Source organism: Aspergillus steynii (genome assembly GCF_002849105.1).
Source record: "Aspergillus steynii IBT 23096 chromosome Unknown P170scaffold_8, whole genome shotgun sequence".
In the NCBI taxonomy this organism is placed as follows: Eukaryota; Fungi; Ascomycota; class Eurotiomycetes; order Eurotiales; family Aspergillaceae; genus Aspergillus; species Aspergillus steynii.
In genome coordinates this window covers 1,239,989-1,257,775 of record NW_020194405.1, presented here as the reverse complement: position 1 = coordinate 1,257,775, position 17,787 = coordinate 1,239,989, and the positions used below count along the sequence as shown (strand labels likewise).

The 17,787-nt window shown below is 53.3% G+C and overlaps 5 protein-coding genes across 5 annotated transcripts; 2 read left to right on the top strand and 3 right to left on the bottom strand.

Annotated features, from left to right (window-relative positions):
- Positions 1 to 165: 165 nt before the first annotated feature.
- On the bottom strand, positions 166 to 3,969 carry P170DRAFT_513186 (acetyl-CoA synthetase-like protein; the record flags this gene model as incomplete). Its single annotated transcript, XM_024855080.1, has 2 exons — positions 166 to 2,286; positions 2,344 to 3,969. 2 exons carry the CDS (start codon positions 3,967 to 3,969, stop codon positions 166 to 168), a joined length of 3,747 nt encoding a protein of 1,248 aa, XP_024700443.1.
- On the bottom strand, positions 3,969 to 10,149 carry P170DRAFT_513185 (acetyl-CoA synthetase-like protein; the record flags this gene model as incomplete). The annotated part of the gene is made up of 2 exons (XM_024855079.1): positions 3,969 to 8,260; positions 8,294 to 10,149. 2 exons carry the CDS (start codon positions 10,147 to 10,149, stop codon positions 4,090 to 4,092), a joined length of 6,027 nt encoding a protein of 2,008 aa, XP_024700442.1. The 3' UTR covers positions 3,969 to 4,089.
- A 40-nt stretch (positions 10,150 to 10,189) lies between these two features.
- P170DRAFT_450150 (general substrate transporter) lies at positions 10,190 to 12,344 on the bottom strand (the record flags this gene model as incomplete). The annotated part of the gene is made up of 3 exons (XM_024851101.1): positions 10,190 to 10,231; positions 10,717 to 12,089; positions 12,146 to 12,344. 3 exons carry the CDS (start codon positions 12,342 to 12,344, stop codon positions 10,190 to 10,192), a joined length of 1,614 nt encoding a protein of 537 aa, XP_024700441.1.
- Positions 12,345 to 13,093: 749 nt separating this feature from the next.
- On the top strand, positions 13,094 to 15,446 carry P170DRAFT_513183 (putative glycosyl hydrolase). The gene is made up of 2 exons (XM_024855078.1): positions 13,094 to 14,277; positions 14,344 to 15,446. The coding sequence occupies exons 1-2, from the start codon at positions 13,395 to 13,397 to the stop codon at positions 15,423 to 15,425; spliced, it is 1,965 nt and encodes a 654-aa protein (XP_024700440.1). The 5' UTR covers positions 13,094 to 13,394; the 3' UTR covers positions 15,426 to 15,446.
- A 624-nt stretch (positions 15,447 to 16,070) lies between these two features.
- P170DRAFT_440275 (uncharacterized protein) lies at positions 16,071 to 16,872 on the top strand. Its single transcript, XM_024850040.1, has 2 exons — positions 16,071 to 16,663; positions 16,727 to 16,872. Exon 1 carries the CDS (start codon positions 16,146 to 16,148, stop codon positions 16,611 to 16,613), a length of 468 nt encoding a protein of 155 aa, XP_024700439.1. The 5' UTR covers positions 16,071 to 16,145; the 3' UTR covers positions 16,614 to 16,663; positions 16,727 to 16,872.
- Positions 16,873 to 17,787: the final 915 nt, after the last annotated feature.

The window sequence follows — 17,787 nt, the reverse complement described above, 5'->3', positions numbered from 1 at the left end:
AGTTCTTCGTACTATCTTTGCTCTGCTTGTCACCTACCTAATTTGGGGCCCCAGTACTGGGTAACCAGGTCCGACCCCGACTAGCCATGAGACCTTCCTGCAAGGCTGTATAAGGATAGATGCCGGTAATCTGTTTCTCATCGACGTGGCATTGCACACCGCGACTCACATGCCAACTCGGTTGACAAAAGAGGAAGGCTCTTTCTGTGCACTACGGTCCGCTAAGTCGAGCCTATTCGACATTTCAAAGAGGCGAGGGCATTGAAACACGTCAGTGACATAGAGAGCGAGACCGGCCTTGCGCGCGGCGCCCACTAGGAGCATAGCAGTGACAGAGTCTCCACCAAGGCGGAAGAAACTGTCGTCCGCGCTAATTGTATCAGGTGGCATTTTTAAGACCTGGCCCCATAGGAGCCGCAACGTCCACGCCCCTGTCGTAGCGGGCATGCGCCTAGCACTTGCGGCAACCCTGTATGATTCGATCTCCGCCCGGGAGAGAGCCGCGGCGCGGTCACGGAGTCGACGTCGATCAGTTTTACCAGTGGTTGTCAGAGGCACGGCCACCAGCGGGAGAAACACGGCCGGCACCATATACGCCGGCACTGCTTCATAGAGACGAACTTCCGCGGTAAGAACGCCTGCGCGGAAGGCGTCAGTAGGGGGGCTCAGATCATCATCAAGATGGCGAACGTCCTTTGCGTCCACCCTCAAAAACGCTACTAGCATCGGCGGGCGTCCTACTTCAGTCGGTGTCACTACCTCGGCAACCACGTCCTGTGCTCCTGGGAAGCATTGACGCGTGTAGTGCTCGATCTCGCCCAGCTCAATCCGCTGCCCACGGATCTTGACCTGAGTATCCCTCCGGCCAATGAATTGAAGCGACCCATCCGCAGTGTACCGTACCAGGTCCCCAGTCTTATATAGACAGTCTTCAGTCGCGTCGCTGCCACGGAAGCTGCGTAGCCAGGTTGGCGGTTTAATGAACGCCGCTGCTGATTTAACTGGGTCGTTTAAGTAGCCGTGACCTACTATTGGACCCTCAATCAGGAGCTCACCCACGGCGCCGATAGGGAGTAACCTCTCATGGTCTTCCGGGTCAGCTATCCAACATGCACAACCCACTCCACGGCTGATTACTTGTGCCTCAGATTCAGAATGAATACCGCCATGAACAGCGCTGACCACAGAGCACTCGGCCGGACCATAGGAGTTGACGAGTCGAACGTGTGCAGCCCATGTTGCCACATCAGTTCTTGACATCGGTTCTCCAATGAGTGCCACTGATCGCAAACTTGGCACTTCTTGTGGCCGTATCGATTTTATCACGGAAGGGGTTAGGAGAGCCCAGTTGACTTTATAGGCGGTTATAGCGCCAGCTGGATCCTCCATCCGTACCGTTTCCGATGGAACACATATGCAGGCGCCAAACAAGAGAGTCGTCAGAGAATCGGATATGCTAACATCGAATCCGTACGACACGAATTGGAGGACTCTTGACTCTTGGGTGAGTGCCAGGCTATTACCATACCGGAGGGCACTACTGCTGAAGGCAGCATGCGTGACAATCGCGCCCTTTGGCCTTCCTGTTGAGCCGGACGTAAACACGATGTACAGTGGATCTTGTGGGGCCACCGTTGAGTCTCTTGACGGATCGCTCCTATTCTGCCATGAAACTGCCTTGTCGCCCACGACCACGACCTGCGCCGCTAGTTGTTCAGCTCTCGATCTCTGCAGCACCGATGTCACAATCACCGGGGCTGACACCTCCTGACAGATCCTCTGCAGTCGCGCCGACGGATGCGACGAGTCTAGTAGGACAAATGCTCCACCAGCCTTCATCACGCTAAGTATCGCCACGGTGGTCCACCGCGACTTCTCGAAGCACAGTGGAACAAAAACCCCCGGTCTGATCCCTAATTCCATCAGGTGTATTGCTAGGGCAGAAGAGAGTTGGTCCAGCTCCGCATAGGTAAAGTCACCGTCCCAGGCACACACGGCGGGTGAGTTTGGCTGGGTGCGGCAGCGCTCCTCGATCTGCTTGTGGACTAATTCATCCACCCGCTTTGGCACATTTCGATTCCACATGTAGATCTCCTTCCTATCGTTCTCACCCAAGAGATTGAGCTGACTTGCCGTACAATAGGGCCGTTCCACTATTTCAAATACTAGCTGACCTAATGCATTAGAAACCCTTTGAGCCTGCCTATCACTTAGGCTCGTTGTCCAGGTACTGAGGTGAATCCTGATATGCTCATCCTCGATAGAAATTGTAACCATGGCATCATACTATCATCGTATCAGCTCCCGTCGAGGCCTGCAACGCCGATGCCGGCTGTAACTTACCTCGGTTGGATCGTATCCTCTCACTCTTTCGAGCCCAATGCTGGTTTCCTCCTGGTGACCAGTCCCGAGGCGTTGCACGGATATCACGGTGTTAAACAACTCATCACACGGCATCCTTGCCAAATGGAGAACGTCAGCTAACGAGTAATGCTGATACGGGAGGCTCTCTAGGTACTGCTTCTGGCTCCCCTGCACCAGTGACAGAAGGGACGTGTCTGATGCTGGCTCCATCCGGCATACTAGCATGTTGATGAATGGACCGACCGTATCCTGTACTTCGGGTACTGGCACGTCTCGACCGGAGTTCAGATATCCAAAGCAAATCGAACTAGAACCAGTGTATGTTCGGAGCAGTAGTCCCCATGCCACTTGGAACAGGTTTGCCAGTGTCACCTCGTGGTGTTGGCAGAATGTATGGAGTTGGGCCCCGGACCCAAGGTCCACGGAAGCAACAAATTGGGAACGACCTTCCCCTTCGGCTTTCTGGTCACAGAGGGTAGGCAATACGCAGGGTTCGACACCCTTCATATATGCTTTCCAGTATGCCTCGGCGCCTGCCTCTGGTAGTCGCTGAAGATAGGCAATGTAGTCGCTGAACAGCGGGCCCCGCCCAGTGGGAAGCTTTCCATCATATGCTAACCGTAGATCGCGTTCCAAGATTTGCACTGAATGAGCGTCGATCAGAGCATGGTTGATATCAAGGGCGCAGAAGGTTCCAGTGGGTGCGGCATATAGTAAGAGTCGATGGAGAAGGCGCCCGTCTCCGCCAGTCGCCTTGAGCTGTTCCTCAATTGCAGCAATTGGGTCACCGACGGTGCCTTTCACAACGTCGACCTCCGCGAGAGCAGAGCCTCGCACCACTTGGTCAGTACTTGCCCCGGATACACTATCGATGAAGATTGTCCGTAGGATAGCGTGTCGGTTGATCACTCGCTGCCAGGCCTGCTGCAGCCTACCGAGATCGACCGAGTGCGAATCTTCACCGGCAATGACCTTCCATATAAACCTGGTCCGATAGTTTCGTTCATCTTTCGCCTGGTTAATCAGAATTCCACGCTGTATTGGTGAGCACGGGTAGGCTCCCTCCACTTCCAGGGATGGAATATGGGCCTGGACTTTCCGCACGAAGGCGTCGAGATCATTGTAGGTCAGAGAGAGCAGTGGGAAGTCACACAGAGTGTACCTCTGACTCATGTGCGCTAGCTGTTCTGCAGCGCCCAGGAGGGTTTGCTCGCAGTTTGCAATCCACCGGCGGATACCCTCTTGGTGTTGCATGTGTCGATTATAAATGAAAGAAAAGCGCAGACGGCCTCGCTCAGCGCCTACGGACACGTCGATCAGTGCGAATCGCGGTACGTCTCCTGCCATGTCAGGCACACCATCTACCGATGCCGCGGGAGGGCAGAAAAGAGCTCCGTCCCGCTCGAATTGCTGATATAGGCCCAAATAGTTAAAAACGATCTCCACCGGACCGTGCGTGTCGAAAGCCTGCTGGCCCCCCGGGTTCAGAAAGCGCGAAGCGAAATATGCCCAGCCGTTGCTCGGGGTCCGTCTCCTCGAGTCCTTGACCTGGCGAAGCACATCGACGAAATCACTGTCGGAACCGTGGATGTACATCGGCCACATCGTGGTGAACTAACCGACCGTACGGGACAAGTCAATGACGGGGTCCCACGGCTCCCGTCTATGACCCTCACTGAATATAGTGGGAGGCGCACGGTTAGGGAAGGTTCGGACGAAGGCATGCTAGAGCGCCGCCTGGAAGATGTCCACCGATTGTGTGTTGAGAGCATCGTTGGCCTTTCCGAACAGGATCGATGTGATACGTTCGCTGACAGTGAAGCTGCAATGGATTGCGGTGTCCCATGTATTCTGGCGTGTGTTTGTTCCCCAGTAGTCCAGCACCGCAGGAGGCAACCTGGAGGGAAAGGCTTCCGTAGGGCCCAGATGGTTATGGGCATATTCCGCTTGCAGTTCGCACCAGGCCTGGAACGGGAAGGGTTTAATCCCATAAACGTGGCCGTTTTGCAGAATGTCCTCCAGGTCTCCTAGTACAATTCGCCAGGACACAAGGTCAATCACGAGATGGTGCGCTACCAAGAAGATGTATTGCTGTTCATCGGGACTTATATCGATTAGGTCCACACTGAATAGAGGGCCATTTCGCATGCCGAGGCTCTGCTGGCTGGTTTGCATCACCGGTTTTGCCTCCTGTAATGACGTGACCACGGAATGGTGATATCTGTAACTGGTATCTGAATCGGTACAGACAGCCTGATACCAGGTGCCATCGCTGCGTTGACTGAAACGAGCGCGCAGCATAGGATGATGGTCGACAATCATTGGGATGGCGCAGGCCAGTTCGTGGGAGGCGACTGGTCCTGCCAATGGGATCAAGAAGCTCTGGTTAAAGTAATCGGCGCCGTTTGGCACAGTCTCAAAGAAGAGACTCTGGATAGGCGACAGCTCGAAGAGGACATCGCACAATTCCTCCGCATCAAGCGAGGGTTGTTGACCTTTCATGTCAAGCAAGGGTGCAAGACCGGCGACAGTCTTGTAATGGAAGATATCGGAAACGCTTAAGGTAAACCCTTCGGTTCTCGCAAGAGCTGACAACTGCATGGCAGTAATGGAATCGCCACCAATACGGAAGAAGCTATCATCCGCCCCAATGGCGTCGGGCGATACGTTAAGCACCCGAGTCCAGAGTCGCTGTAGAATCTGCTCTGCTACCGTAGTAGGTGCACGCTTAACACTCGCGGCAACGCTGTACAATTCTATCTCCGAGAGAGCTGTGGCATAGCTGCGCAGGCGACGCCGGTCAGTTTTACCGGTGGTGGTCAGTGGTATCGCTGCGAGCTGGAGGAACACAGCTGGTACCATGTAGGATGGCACTACATCGTGAAGGCGGGCCTCAGCGGTGGGTATAGCAGCTCGGAAGATGTCAGTAGGCGGAGCAACGATCCCCTTCTCATGACAATTGGTCTTCATATCTAGGCATACAAAAGCCACCAGGATTTGCCGTCCTGTCTCGGTTAGTGTTACTACCTCTGCGACCACATCCTGCGCCCCTGGGAAATACTGGTGCGTATAGACCTCAACCTCATTAAGCTCAATACGCTGACCGCGCAGCTTAACCTGGGTGTCCTTGCGGCCAATGAAGCGGAGCGATCCATCAGCGGCATACTGCACCAGGTCACCTGTTCTATAGACGCAATTAGCTTGGCTGGTAAAGGTATCACCCCGGAATTTCCGCAGCCAGGCTGGTGGATCAATGAAGGCGGCAGCTGTCTTCTCTGGGCTGTTTAGATAGCCACGACCCACGACTGGGCCTTCAATCACCAGCTCCCCTATTGCCCCAATTGGCAACAATGTCTCACAGTCCTGAGGATCAACAACCCAATGCACGCATCCCGCTCCTTGCCCGATATTTCTCGTATCCTGGGTTCGGATACTCGATTGCACACTAGAGATTGCTGAGCATTCTGCAGGACCGTATGCGTTGACCAGTTTGACCTTTCCACGCCGTGTGATATCAGCCGCCGTGACCGGTTCGCCAATAAAGACCAGCGTTTCAACAGTCGCCAGATCTTCGCCCTGCAATAGACGAGCAGTCGACGGTGTTAGTTCCGCCCATGTTGCACCGAGCTGGCTAGCTGCAGCCCCAATATGGTCTTGACGGGCACCATCTGACGGGACGCAGATGCAGCCTCCTACCAAAAGTGTTGTAAGGTTTTCAATAATACTGGCGTCAAAGGCATAAGCTGAGAATTGGAAGACTCTGGATTGAGAGGTCAGGTGGGAGGCTCGACTGTATGAGGAAGCGCTAGTACAGAAGCTCGCATGTTCAATGATTGTACCTTTCGGAGAGCCAGTCGAACCGGAGGTGCACACGGCATATAGGGCATTATCCGGACGGGCTGGTGAAATTGCTGCCTGGGTATGCTCGCGCCACTTGTTCTCTTCCGTTCCAAGGAGTACTGGATGCCCTGGTAGCTCGGCCGCAATGCCTTTCTGCTTTACAGACGCTATAGTCACCCGGGCCGATACCATATGGCAGATGGCCTGAAGCCACGCCCGTGGGTGCGATGGATCCAACAACACAAACGCACCGCCTGCTTTTATCACCCCCAGTATTGCTACCGTGGTCCATCGTGATTTTTCAAAGCAGAGTGACACAAACACCTCTGGACCAACGCCAAGTTCGGATAGGTGTGCTGCTAGTACGGACGATAGCCTGTCTAGCTCTGTATAGGTGAAGTCGCCGTCCCACGCGCATACCGCTGCAGCATCAGGCTGGGATTGACACCGTTCCGCGATTAATTCGTGTACGCAACGGTCCACCCGTTCCGGTACCTTTCTGTTCCATTGTTCGAGTTCCTGGTGATCCCCTTTACTCGGTCCGCAGATGTCTCTGGTCTGTACCTGCCCGCGCTGCTGGGCACACAGCTCGTGTAGCACATGCTCCAGCTGCCTTGCGATTCGCTGGATCTGGACTCTGTCCATAACCCGTGAATCAAAACTGATCCAGACCATCGTCCCGTCCTCTTCGAGATAACACTCTACCATCATGGCGTATGTGTTAAACGTGTTTCTCCATGTTGCATCGCCACCCTCGTTTTCCGTCTTCGTGCTGAGCTTGAACCGTGTATCTTGATCGTTCCTCCCGTTCCCTGGAGCTGGGGGCTGAACCACCAAGAGATTTTGGAATTGGCAGGCCCGTTCTGTGTCGGGGCTGATCCGCCGGATCTGTTGGAGACCCATTTGCTCGTACGGCGTCATTGACGTACCCTGTGCCTGTACTTTCTGGAGGAGAACATGAATATCCGCTTCCCAGTCCAACCTCACTCGCACGGGGACTGTCGCAATTGTGGGACCCGCCATGCGCTCCACCCCCGGGACAGGCATCTGCCGTCCGGTTACCGTGGCCCCAAAGATCACATCGGCCGTATTGGTGTATTGCCCTAGAAGAATCGCCCAGGCCGTGCGGATTGCCGTCGATGGGGTGATGTCGTTCTGTGGCCACTGAAGTCCCGATATCTGATGTTGAAGCACGTCGTCCGCTTCCGGCTGGTGGCCGGGAGATGGCAGACTTGGAAAGGGCACTGCCTCGGACTGGCCGAGCTGGCTCTGCCAATACTCGTTCGCGCCTTCGGTGTTCTGGAGAATATGTCGAACGAATCCCTGGAGCGGAACCAGACGGTCTCGGGGACGGCCGAGATATGCCTGTTCGACTTGTTTCCGAACGAGGGACATCGACCAGCCATCGAACAGTGCGTGGTGTATCGTGCACACGACTACTGGGCGCTGACTCCGAGGACTGTCGATGATACCAAACCTGGCAAGGGGCGTGCCGAGTCCCATGGGCTCCTGTTTATCTGCTTCCAGATACGCCCCAATATCGGAGCCCACCGTGAACGTGTCCTGTTCCGCAATCACAACTTGAACCAACCCTTGACCTGCCAGGTTCACGATCTGCGTTCGTAGGATCGGTATCGTCGCGACAACCTCTCGCCAGGCTCGCTCCAACCTCACGGTGTCGCCGTCGCCCGACATCTCGAGGACAGCCTGATGAACGTAGTTACCAGGTCGCTTGACCGTTATGGCGAGCATGCCTTCTTGCAGTGAGGTGCATGGGAAAATATCCTCCACCAGGTTCGGCTCAACACCGCACTGGGACGCTACCTGCGCTCGGGCAAGATCCACGTCGGTTCCCGGCCGGAGCAGGGAGAAGGGCAAGATGGTTTCCTCGGCGTCTCCTTCTGCCCGAACAACAGAGGCCATGTCGCAGAGTCGGGGCGCGTCGAAGATTTGGGTCACCGTCAGCGATAGTCCCTGGTCCCTAGCCGCTCCAACGAGCTGCACGGCCGTTATAGAGTCACCACCAATCCGCAAAAAATTGTCGGTTGTGCTGATCCTGTCGGGGGGGAGATTGAGCACGCCAGCTCACAGACCAAGCAGCTGTTTCTCAATCGCCGTTGCCGGTGCGTCCAGAGCACTTCGGGACGGAAGCAGCAGGTCTGCCAACTGTTCCGGTGTCAGCGCTGCTCCTATCTCGCGAAGCCGTCGGCGGTCTGTCTTGCCCGTCGCCGTCAATGGGATCGTGTCGATGGCCACATACGCGCTCGGCACCATGTACCGTGGCAGTCGCTCCGCCAGCCAGTCCCCTAGGCCTTGCACCCACCGTTTCAGCGCGGCCTGCGCTGGGTCGGGGCTTCTGGACGTCTCGCCAGCTGCGATGAATGCGACCAGCAGCGGGTGGTCGCTGCCACACGGCGTCACCACCTCAGCCACGACCGGCGGAGCGTCATTGCCAGACAGGCTACCCCGGATGTGATGCTCGACCTCCCCTAACTCCACCCGCTGACCGTGCAATTTGACCTGTGTATCCTTCCGTCCCACGAAGGTCAGGCTGCCGTCGGGGTTGTACCGGACGAGGTCGCCGGTCTTGTACATTCTGCCAGCTCGTCGTATCGTCTTGTTAAACCGCTCCCAATATTCCGAAAACCAGATCGGTGCCTCGATAAATACTTGGGCGGTCTTGTTTGAATCACCTAGGTAGCCGCGGGCCAGGCTTGGTCCTTCCACCAGCAACTCTCCAACCATCCCCAGAGGAGCTAATTGATGATGATCGTCAGGCTCGACAACCCACCCAACACTCCCGGTCATTTGACCGATTGATTGTGGGATCGAGAGTGACCTCATGTTTTCGACGATGGCACAGAGAATAGAGCACTCGGCAGAACCGTAAGCTCCACTGACCTGGACATTGTCTGCCCACGCGGTAATGTCGCTCCGTGCGGGTGGCTCTCCCCCTAGGAAGACATGTTTTAAGCTGGACAAATCCCGTGGTCGAACGATTCTTAAGAAAGAAGGCGTAAAAAAAGCCCAGTTGACTTTGAAATTGCGGGCTGCCGCTGCGAGGCTGTCTCGACACTCGGATTCCGAAGGGACGCAGACGCATCCCCCAGCTATCCAGGTCATGACCATCTGCAGAATGCTGGCCCCGAATGCATATGAAGCTGATTGCAGGACACGGGACGCTTCATGCAAGTGTAGTTTGGCATTGTGAGCCAGAGCGTTAGAGCAAATTGCCGAATGCTCGACAACGACTGCCTTGGGCCGCCCCGTGGACCCGGAAGTAAAGCTGGCATAGGCAGCATTATGTGGCCGGACAACGGCTGTCGGAGTAGAACCCTGTGGCCCATACAACGAAGGGGCTTCCAGGACGCTGCTCGGCACCACTACAGTACCTGCCAGCTTTTCACAGAGACACTGGTTGGCTGAAGAAGACAGAACAAGTGCAGCATTCACGGTGCTACACAGTTCCTGCAGCCGCGAGAGTGGCTGCTTCGGGTCCAGCAGTACAAATGCAGCCCCTGCCTTGAGGACTCCTAGAATGGCCACAGAAGTCCAGCGAGACTTCTCGAAGCACAATGGCAAGAACATCTCCATTCCCACGCCGTGCTCCTTCAAGTGCACCGCCAGTGCCGACGACAACACATCCATCTCACCGTATGTCAACTCGCCGTCCCATGCGCACACAGCGGGGGCACTCTCCTGGGCCCGGCACCGCTCCACGATTAAAGTGTGCAAGCACTGGTCCACTTGCTCTGGCGCCAATCCGTTCCACTCCTTCAATTTCAACATGTCCGCCTCGCTGAGCAGGTATCTTTTGTCCCCATTCCTCCTTCCTTGAGAAGCCACGGCCCTTTCTTCATTGTCAACGGTTGAGCCTTGTGCTGCTTCGTGTGGTTCGTTTGACCTGTCATCATTAGGGCCTTCAAAGATACACAGCTTGTCCATATCACTTCTGGGTCGCAGCGGACTTGCCACCACGTTTCGGCTAAGTAGTGCTCTCTTGGGAGTTGTCTAACATACATCTCGCCTGTCATTGCGCACTGCAGCTGATTTATCTTCTTTTCCCTTCTGTTTCTTGTTCACGGCGGTTGTCGTACCGTCTGGGATGTGATGATAGAAAATCGACCAATTCCGTTCGAATGGAACCCTGCACCTGGTATGTGTTTTATTTCATTGAACAATCATAATACTGCTGCTTCTGAGAACACGCTGACCGACAATTTGTGGAATGTGACACGTTGCAAAGGAAGTGCCCTCACCGCAATGTCATGCATGAGATCACCGCTATCACTTCCTGACAGGGGCAGCCTTACTGGCAGCCTGAGGTCCTCCAAGTACACCGCCCGAGTCTTGGTGGCCTTAAAGTCTTGCCTGAAAGGGAGGATGCTTCTAACTACATACTGCGTACATACACCCCCAAATATAATCCTAAGCAAATACCAAATGCAATCCTCATTTTTCGTACTCCCTGTTGTCCACTGCCCTCTCTGCGGACTCTTTCTTCTGCAGTACATCCGCATCATAAACGTTGACTTGGTGTTTGGCAAACTTCCTGGCCGGCACCTTCTGATGAAACATGACATCCAGCTCATCGTACGTCCTGCCGGCGCACTCTGGTAGACGGAAATAGGCCCAGAGTGTGGTCAAAGCCGCCGTGCCGAACCAGAAGTAGGCTGTCTTGCCCTTCAGATCAGCCTCCGTCGGGTTGATCAAGTACGGCTCAATGATATTCGCAATGATTTGCGTGATGTTATAGACGTTCCGCGACAAGCAAACGGACTTGGCTCTCAGCTGGATGGACGACGTCTCGGAGATGATGGTGAAAGTAATGGGGCCTAGGGTGGTGGAATAAGTGAAAAGCCACACCAGACATAAAGCAGCCTGCCCCCATTTGGCGCCGCCGGATTCGGATGCCGACGCAATGATGCCGATGATGAGCAGTAGACAAGTCAAGGTGGCGATTCCGCCCACGTATAGCTGGCGACGACCGAAGCGACCGAGCAGGAACCATGAAATCACCGTTCCGACGAAGGAAATGGCCGTGCCCCCGACGGCGATCTGGTAGGCGTTGTCCGTACTAATTCCCGCCTGCACAAAGAAGTAGGTGGGCGTGTAGGCAAAAGCAGAGCCCGACAAGACTTGGCCAGCAAAGCTCATGCAGACAATCTCGGTGCGACGTCGATCGATTCCTCGAAAACAGTCTAGATAATTCGAGCCAGCCTCCATCTTCTGCTCGAGCTCCAGCGTGTGTAGGATCTGCGCCAACGTCTTCTGGTGCGATTCCTGACCGCGATTGTCGAGCTTCGCGAGTGATTTGTAGACATCGTCCAGCCGGTTATTCCGGGCTAGCCACCAGGGGGATTCCGGAGCAAAAAAGATCAGGATGAACAGAGGGACGGGCCAGATCCATTGCAGGGCATATGCAATTCGATAGGACCATTCGTTTTCGATCTTTAGTAGCCCGTAAAGAGCCCCTGAGGCGATGAATTGGCCAATGGCCCAGCAAAGATTCACATAGCAGGTCAGATACCCACGCAGGGCCAGCGGGCATACCTCCGACGCGTAAGCTGGTCCTGTCGTGGCAAAGACTCCCCAGGTAAATCCGCATAGGATCTGTCCAACGAGGAGCACCGGCGCCGAAGATGCGAAGAACAGGATAAAGATAAACCAATTCATAAAGAAGAGCGAGCCTAAGAGGACCTTTTTGTATCCATATCGTGTTGATAGGTATCCGTTCAAAAAGCCACCAATGACTATACCGGCATTGGCACCGTTGCTGAGACCAGCTTGCCAGGGCCCGGAGACTTCGTAGCCATCTTGCTCTGGACGGTATGCCCCGAATGTCCGTTGAAAGGCCGGATAGGAGAAGAATTGGTAGATGAGGCCTGGTGATCACCGTTAATGGGAACCCAGAGAATCGGAGCTCGTTATGAGGACTTACCGACATCATAGCCTTCCATGATGATTGTCAGGGAAATGGCAGCCGACCATAGCGCCGCCTTGTGGTTGCTTTTGAGGGCCTCCCAGAACGTGGTCTGACGCTCAGCGGCCGAGGCTTGTTGGGCCTCCTTGTTCTCGGCAGTCGGCGACGAATGCTCGATGTGAGCCGTCTGCTCTTTGTTGATCTCGTCGGTCTTCATCGTGGGATTCAATGCTAGCCCAGACACAAAGGAAGTCAAGAGCTAGTATAGGTAGAATCTCTCCGGTCTGGAAGGGAAACACGGCATATTTAACCTCAACCGGCCAATTCCCAATCTGGAATCAAGCAAGCCACATCTCCCTCGGATCATCGTCAATTTCTGGGGTCATTCTGGGGTCATCTTCGATACCCCGCATTGATCTCATTGTCGCCGATGATATACCAGATCGCTCAGCCTGGATTTTGCCGATAACCTCGCCTTTTCCAAGGCCAAGAATCCTATCCACTGGTTTCAGACCTTATGTTTTCTTGGATCTTCCTTAGATCCCGATCACCGTCCTATCACGAGGTCAGAAGGCCGCTGGTTTGTGACATCATGAGGCCTAGGAGGATTTCATCCGTGGCGCGGGTCCGGAGAATGCGAGAAAAAAGCCTTTTTATCTGGTTTCCGTTCAGGGCATCGCGGAAGTAAATATCTCCTTCCTCTCAAGATGGTGATGGAGAGGATGAATTGAGGGTTGATCCCAAGAGACGATGGGACGAGATGGCCATCACCAGGTCAATACAATATCACTTAAGAACGACCAGGATCAAGTCGAAGTTTCCCCGCTTCTCGTTTGCCTCGCGATGCATTTCCATTTAGCCTAATCTGGGTGTCCCAAGACGGCGCTTCCGCCGGTTAATTGAGATCCGCCTTCGGTGGCATTTCTCCTTGGCTCCTTCGTGTCGACGCATCGTGAGACAATCAATGGGTTGCCCCCACTCCAACTCTCCTTCATCCAACAGAAAGGGCTTCTGTGGTCTTTGTGCTCCCTCTGGGTGACACCGTGGGTCGTTCAATTGGCAACGGTGGACATGGATTAGCCTGTTGTCGCATTGCTGGATGCACGCATTGCATGGTGGAAGCGATGCGCTGGGAGGTTCACGATGAGGGGAAACAATGACGCATGCGATTCCTGCGTGACTTAAATTGTCCCCCCGACTGTGCTCTTCTGACGCTCTGTCAACTCGAACCTCTGAATTAATACTTCGCCCACTCCCTCCGTTCACAATGCTTTACGCTGAAAGCGACAAGCTGGTCTTCCGTTTCGACGACCACCTCCTTTGGGTCCAACCATGGGGCGAGAATGCCCTCCGTGTCAGGGCTACGAAGCTGTCGTCGATGCCAGATGAAGATTGGGCTCTTTCCACCAAGCCTGCGACAAGCAACACAACGGTCGAGACGCCCGAGGGGAAGGAAGCAAGTATCTCCAACGGCAAGATCAAGGCGGTTGTCTCTCGGCGAGGCAAGCTGATCATCTACAATTCTAAGGGGGAAAAGCTGCTGGAGGAATATGCTCGTCATCGTCGTGATCCGATGGACCCGAAATGCAGTGCCTTGGAGATCGAGGCTCGCGAGCTGCGACCCATCCTGGGCGGCGATTTTCACCTCACCCTGCGCTTTGAATCGCTGGATCCGAAGGAGAAGATATTCGGAATGGGTCAATACCAGCAGCCAAATCTGAACCTGAAAGGAGCAGACATCGAGTTGGCTCACCGGAACTCCCAAGCCAGTGTGCCTTTTGCTCTTTCTTCCTTGGGCTATGGCTTCCTGTGGAACAACCCCGGTATTGGACGGGCGGTCTTCGGAACAAACACCACGAGCTTCGAGGCTTATTCAACCAAGACACTGGATTACTGGGTGGTGGCCGGCGACAGCCCGGCTGAGATTGAGGAGGCATACAGCAGCGTCACTGGCTATGTCCCCATGATGCCTGAATATGGCCTGGGATTCTGGCAGTGCAAGCTACGGTACTGGAACCAAGAGCAACTCCTTGACGTTGCGCGGGAATACAAGAAAAGAAAGGTGCCTCTGGATCTGATTGTCATCGACTTTTTCCACTGGAAGCACCAAGGGGAATGGAGCTTTGATCCTAAGTTTTGGCCCGATCCTGGTAAGTCATTTGAGCTATCCAACCAAGGCATTCAAAGCTAACGTAGAATTCTTTTTAAACGTACAGATGCCATGGTGAAAGAGCTTAAGGAGCTGAACGTTGAGCTTATGGTGTCCGTCTGGCCGACCGTCGAGAACCTATCCGAGAATTATCCAGAAATGCTTGAACGCGGGCTGTTGATTCGGCACGATCGTGGGTTGCGCATTGCGATGCAGTGCGATGGCGACATTACGCATTTCGATGCGACTAATCCGGAAGCTCGCAAGTATGTCTGGGAGAAGGCGAAGAAGAACTACTATGAGAAGGGCATTAAAGTGTTCTGGCTTGATGAAGCCGAGCCAGAATATTCCATCTATGATTTTGATATCTTCCGCTACCATGCCGGCAGCAACCTCCAGATCGGAAACATTTTCCCCAAAGAGTATGCCAAGGGTTTCTATGAAGGCATGACTGCGGAAGGGCAGAAGAACATCGTGAACCTGCTCCGGTCTGCCTGGGCAGGAAGCCAGAAGTACGGGGCCCTCGTATGGAGCGGTGACATTGCATCGTCATGGGGTGCGTACCGCAGTCAACTATCTGCCGGTTTGAACATGGGACTGGCCGGAATCCCGTGGTGGACCACCGACATTGGCGGATTCCACGGAGGCAATCCCGACGATCCTGCTTTCAGGGAGCTCTTCACTCGATGGTTCCAATGGGGTGCCTTCTGCCCGGTGATGCGTCTGCATGGCGATCGTGAGCCGAAACCAGAAGGTCAGCCTACTGCTTCCGGATCCAACAATGAAGTTTGGTCCTACGGAGAAGAGGTGTACGAGATATGCAAGAAGTACATCAATATCCGTGAAGAGCTCCGGGACTACACGAGAAGCCTCATGAAGGAGGCTCATGAGAAGGGCACCCCGGTGATCCGCACTCTGTTCTATGAATTCCCGGATGACAAGAAAGCCTGGGACGTGGAGACTCAGTACATGTATGGCTCCAAGTATCTCGTGGTGCCGGTGCTGGAAGCAGGACAGCGCAAGATCAGCGCTTACCTGCCCAAAGGCGCATCGTGGAAGCTCTGGGGAGAAGACAAATCTCACGAGGGAGGGCAGGAGGTCGAGGTTGCTTGCCCAATTGACTCGATGCCTGTGTTCATCAAGGGCTAGATTGTCTCTGTAGCCGAGTTTGGGTCTTTGCATGATCTATCTACTAGCGCTTAGGAAGCCTCAAATTGACAAACTCCTATTAAATTTTCAATGTAGAAGTAGGTTCAGAAGCCAATATGGGCAGCTTTCTTATCTTATTGCGTCCCTTCGAAAATAAATCGGGGTACTTCGCTTCTGCTCTTTACTAGCGACTGCCTACACATGTGACCCGGGACTAGATATCACCTCTCTTCTCTCGTTCCCACCTCTCCATTTCTCTTCACTCCCCATTCAACTCCCCATTTGTCGGATTATATCTCGGTTTGTTATTTTATGAGATATTCTACACCGGCCATTCGACCTGGAAGCCGATACACACCTTGCTAGAATGCAGGATTTTGCCAATTTCCAACGGCTCGAGGTACGTGATGAAAGAGTGATCACGATTATAATTACTGACAAAATGTATGAACATAAGAAGCTTAACTCTACCACTACTGATCCATAACACTAGGCTCAAGCTGTGGATATTGGGAACATAAGGTAGCACGAGCCTTTCAGTGCTTCAATGGGTGTGTGTTCCACTCGGTAATAGGGAGCACTTTCCTTCTACCTTCCAACCTTGATAATCACTCCTTCCTTTCTCATTTCTATAAGTTAGTGGTTATTCTTTTCTACGATCTCTTCTCATCTTCTCCCACTCATTCATCATCATTCATCATCAACTTACTGACCATCATTATGAACGTCATTCGCTTCTATCAACGTCGCTCTCCGAGTTTCTACGGTGCTCTCTCATCGAGAATGCTTGGGATTCCCCGGCATGGCCACCAATTCCATGCGAGCCACAAACGAGGACCCTTTACCCAAAACATTCCTCCTACGTCTCCGGGGCGCCCGAGGTTCACCCGGTTCACAAAAGTTGCCTTTCTCCTAGGACTCATCGGTGCAGGCTCAATTGCATATACTAAGTCTCAAAAGCCACCCCCGGGAGGATCGAGTGGTGCAGTGCCGCCGCCTGCAAATAAGACAAATGTCCCAAGCAGTCCTCCACCAGTTCAACTCGTTGATCCCAGAGCCAAAGAGAGAATCAGCATACATCGATCCTTGAGACAGGCACGATCGGCCAAAGAAAAAGCCCCATTGGTGCCTCCAAACGATTCGATAAAACCCGGCAATACTGAGCCTAAAGAGAAACCTGTGCAGTGAAATGGATCTGCCAGGTGATTGGCATTTTGGTATAGTTGTGACGGGCACGAGTAAGCACTCCTAGGCTTGATTGCCCAAATGGTCATCTTCATCTTACTGAGACTTGTCTGTAGCCAGGGATGATATTATCTTTCAGTTATTTTCTTCGGGGACTGTCCAATTCGTGAGACGGAGTTATTGATTGAATGTTCTTCCTTCTTTTTCTTTTCTTTTTTGTTACCTTTTCGACACGCTCTTTGAACAACACTGTCAACTGCATCCATTGCTATCTTATTTGGAAACTGTTACGGTCTATGGAGCTGGTAAGACACTGCAGGATCCGCGCATTACTCGTACTTGTCATTCTTTATCATAGCAGTCAATTAGCTTAATTAGCTTTCTTTCTTATGGAATGTGAGGCCTTCAAGCATTAAAGAACCAAAATTCATGCCTTGTTAGGTCCAGGAGCATCCCTTTAGGTAGCAACTGCCAGTTAAAGGGAATGTATTTGAGCAATCTGTTCTTTTCCACCGGCTGCTTCATTCATTTATCGTAGGCTTTTCCAATTCGAAGATATTGATATGAATGTTCCGCTGAAAGCGAGCACGGAGCCCCTCTGCTTTCTTTCATTTCGAAAGGCGACTCAACCCATAACCAAAATGACATGTCTCTTATTTCTTAACAGAAAGATTTAGAACCAACTGAATCTGGATCTTGAATTTTAGTTTTCCCTCAATTCCTATTCGATTCAAATAATCCGGCCTATACTGGTGACAGGGCTCGTGTTTGTGGTTGTTCTCGGTCTCGCGGCTATCGTCGTGGTCGTGGTCGCTGCCATGAGGAATAGATGCTTGTCCATCTAGAGAAGTATGAGATATAAGTTAGCTCAATGTATTCATGTACGAAACTCAGATCAAGAAAGAGGATATTTCACCCTGTAAGTTGTTACGGGGGAGCCAGGGAGCCAGGGCAGACAGGGAACGTATAACTCACAGCACCTAAATCGATTAAAATCCAAGCATTGGCATTATGTGATCTGCCTTTGTAATGTACCAGATGATGCAGCTTACAAGACGATGGTGAGAAGGCGCGGAGGTATCTTGTCGATTCTGTCTGAGGGTCTCATGCAAGGCATGTCCATGCCATGTTGCCCCTAGGGCAACATCTCTGGTATTCAATTAATCTCTCCGAGATA

Coding starts and splice junctions, on each gene's coding strand:
- P170DRAFT_440275 (XM_024850040.1), top strand. CDS start 16,146: ATGAACGTCATTCGCTTCTATCAACGTCGCTCTCCGAGTTTCTACGGT.
- P170DRAFT_513183 (XM_024855078.1), top strand. CDS start 13,395: ATGCTTTACGCTGAAAGCGACAAGCTGGTCTTCCGTTTCGACGACCAC. Junction 14,278..14,343: donor TAAGTTTTGGCCCGATCCTG/GTAAGTCATTTG, acceptor TTAAACGTACAG/ATGCCATGGTGAAAGAGCTT.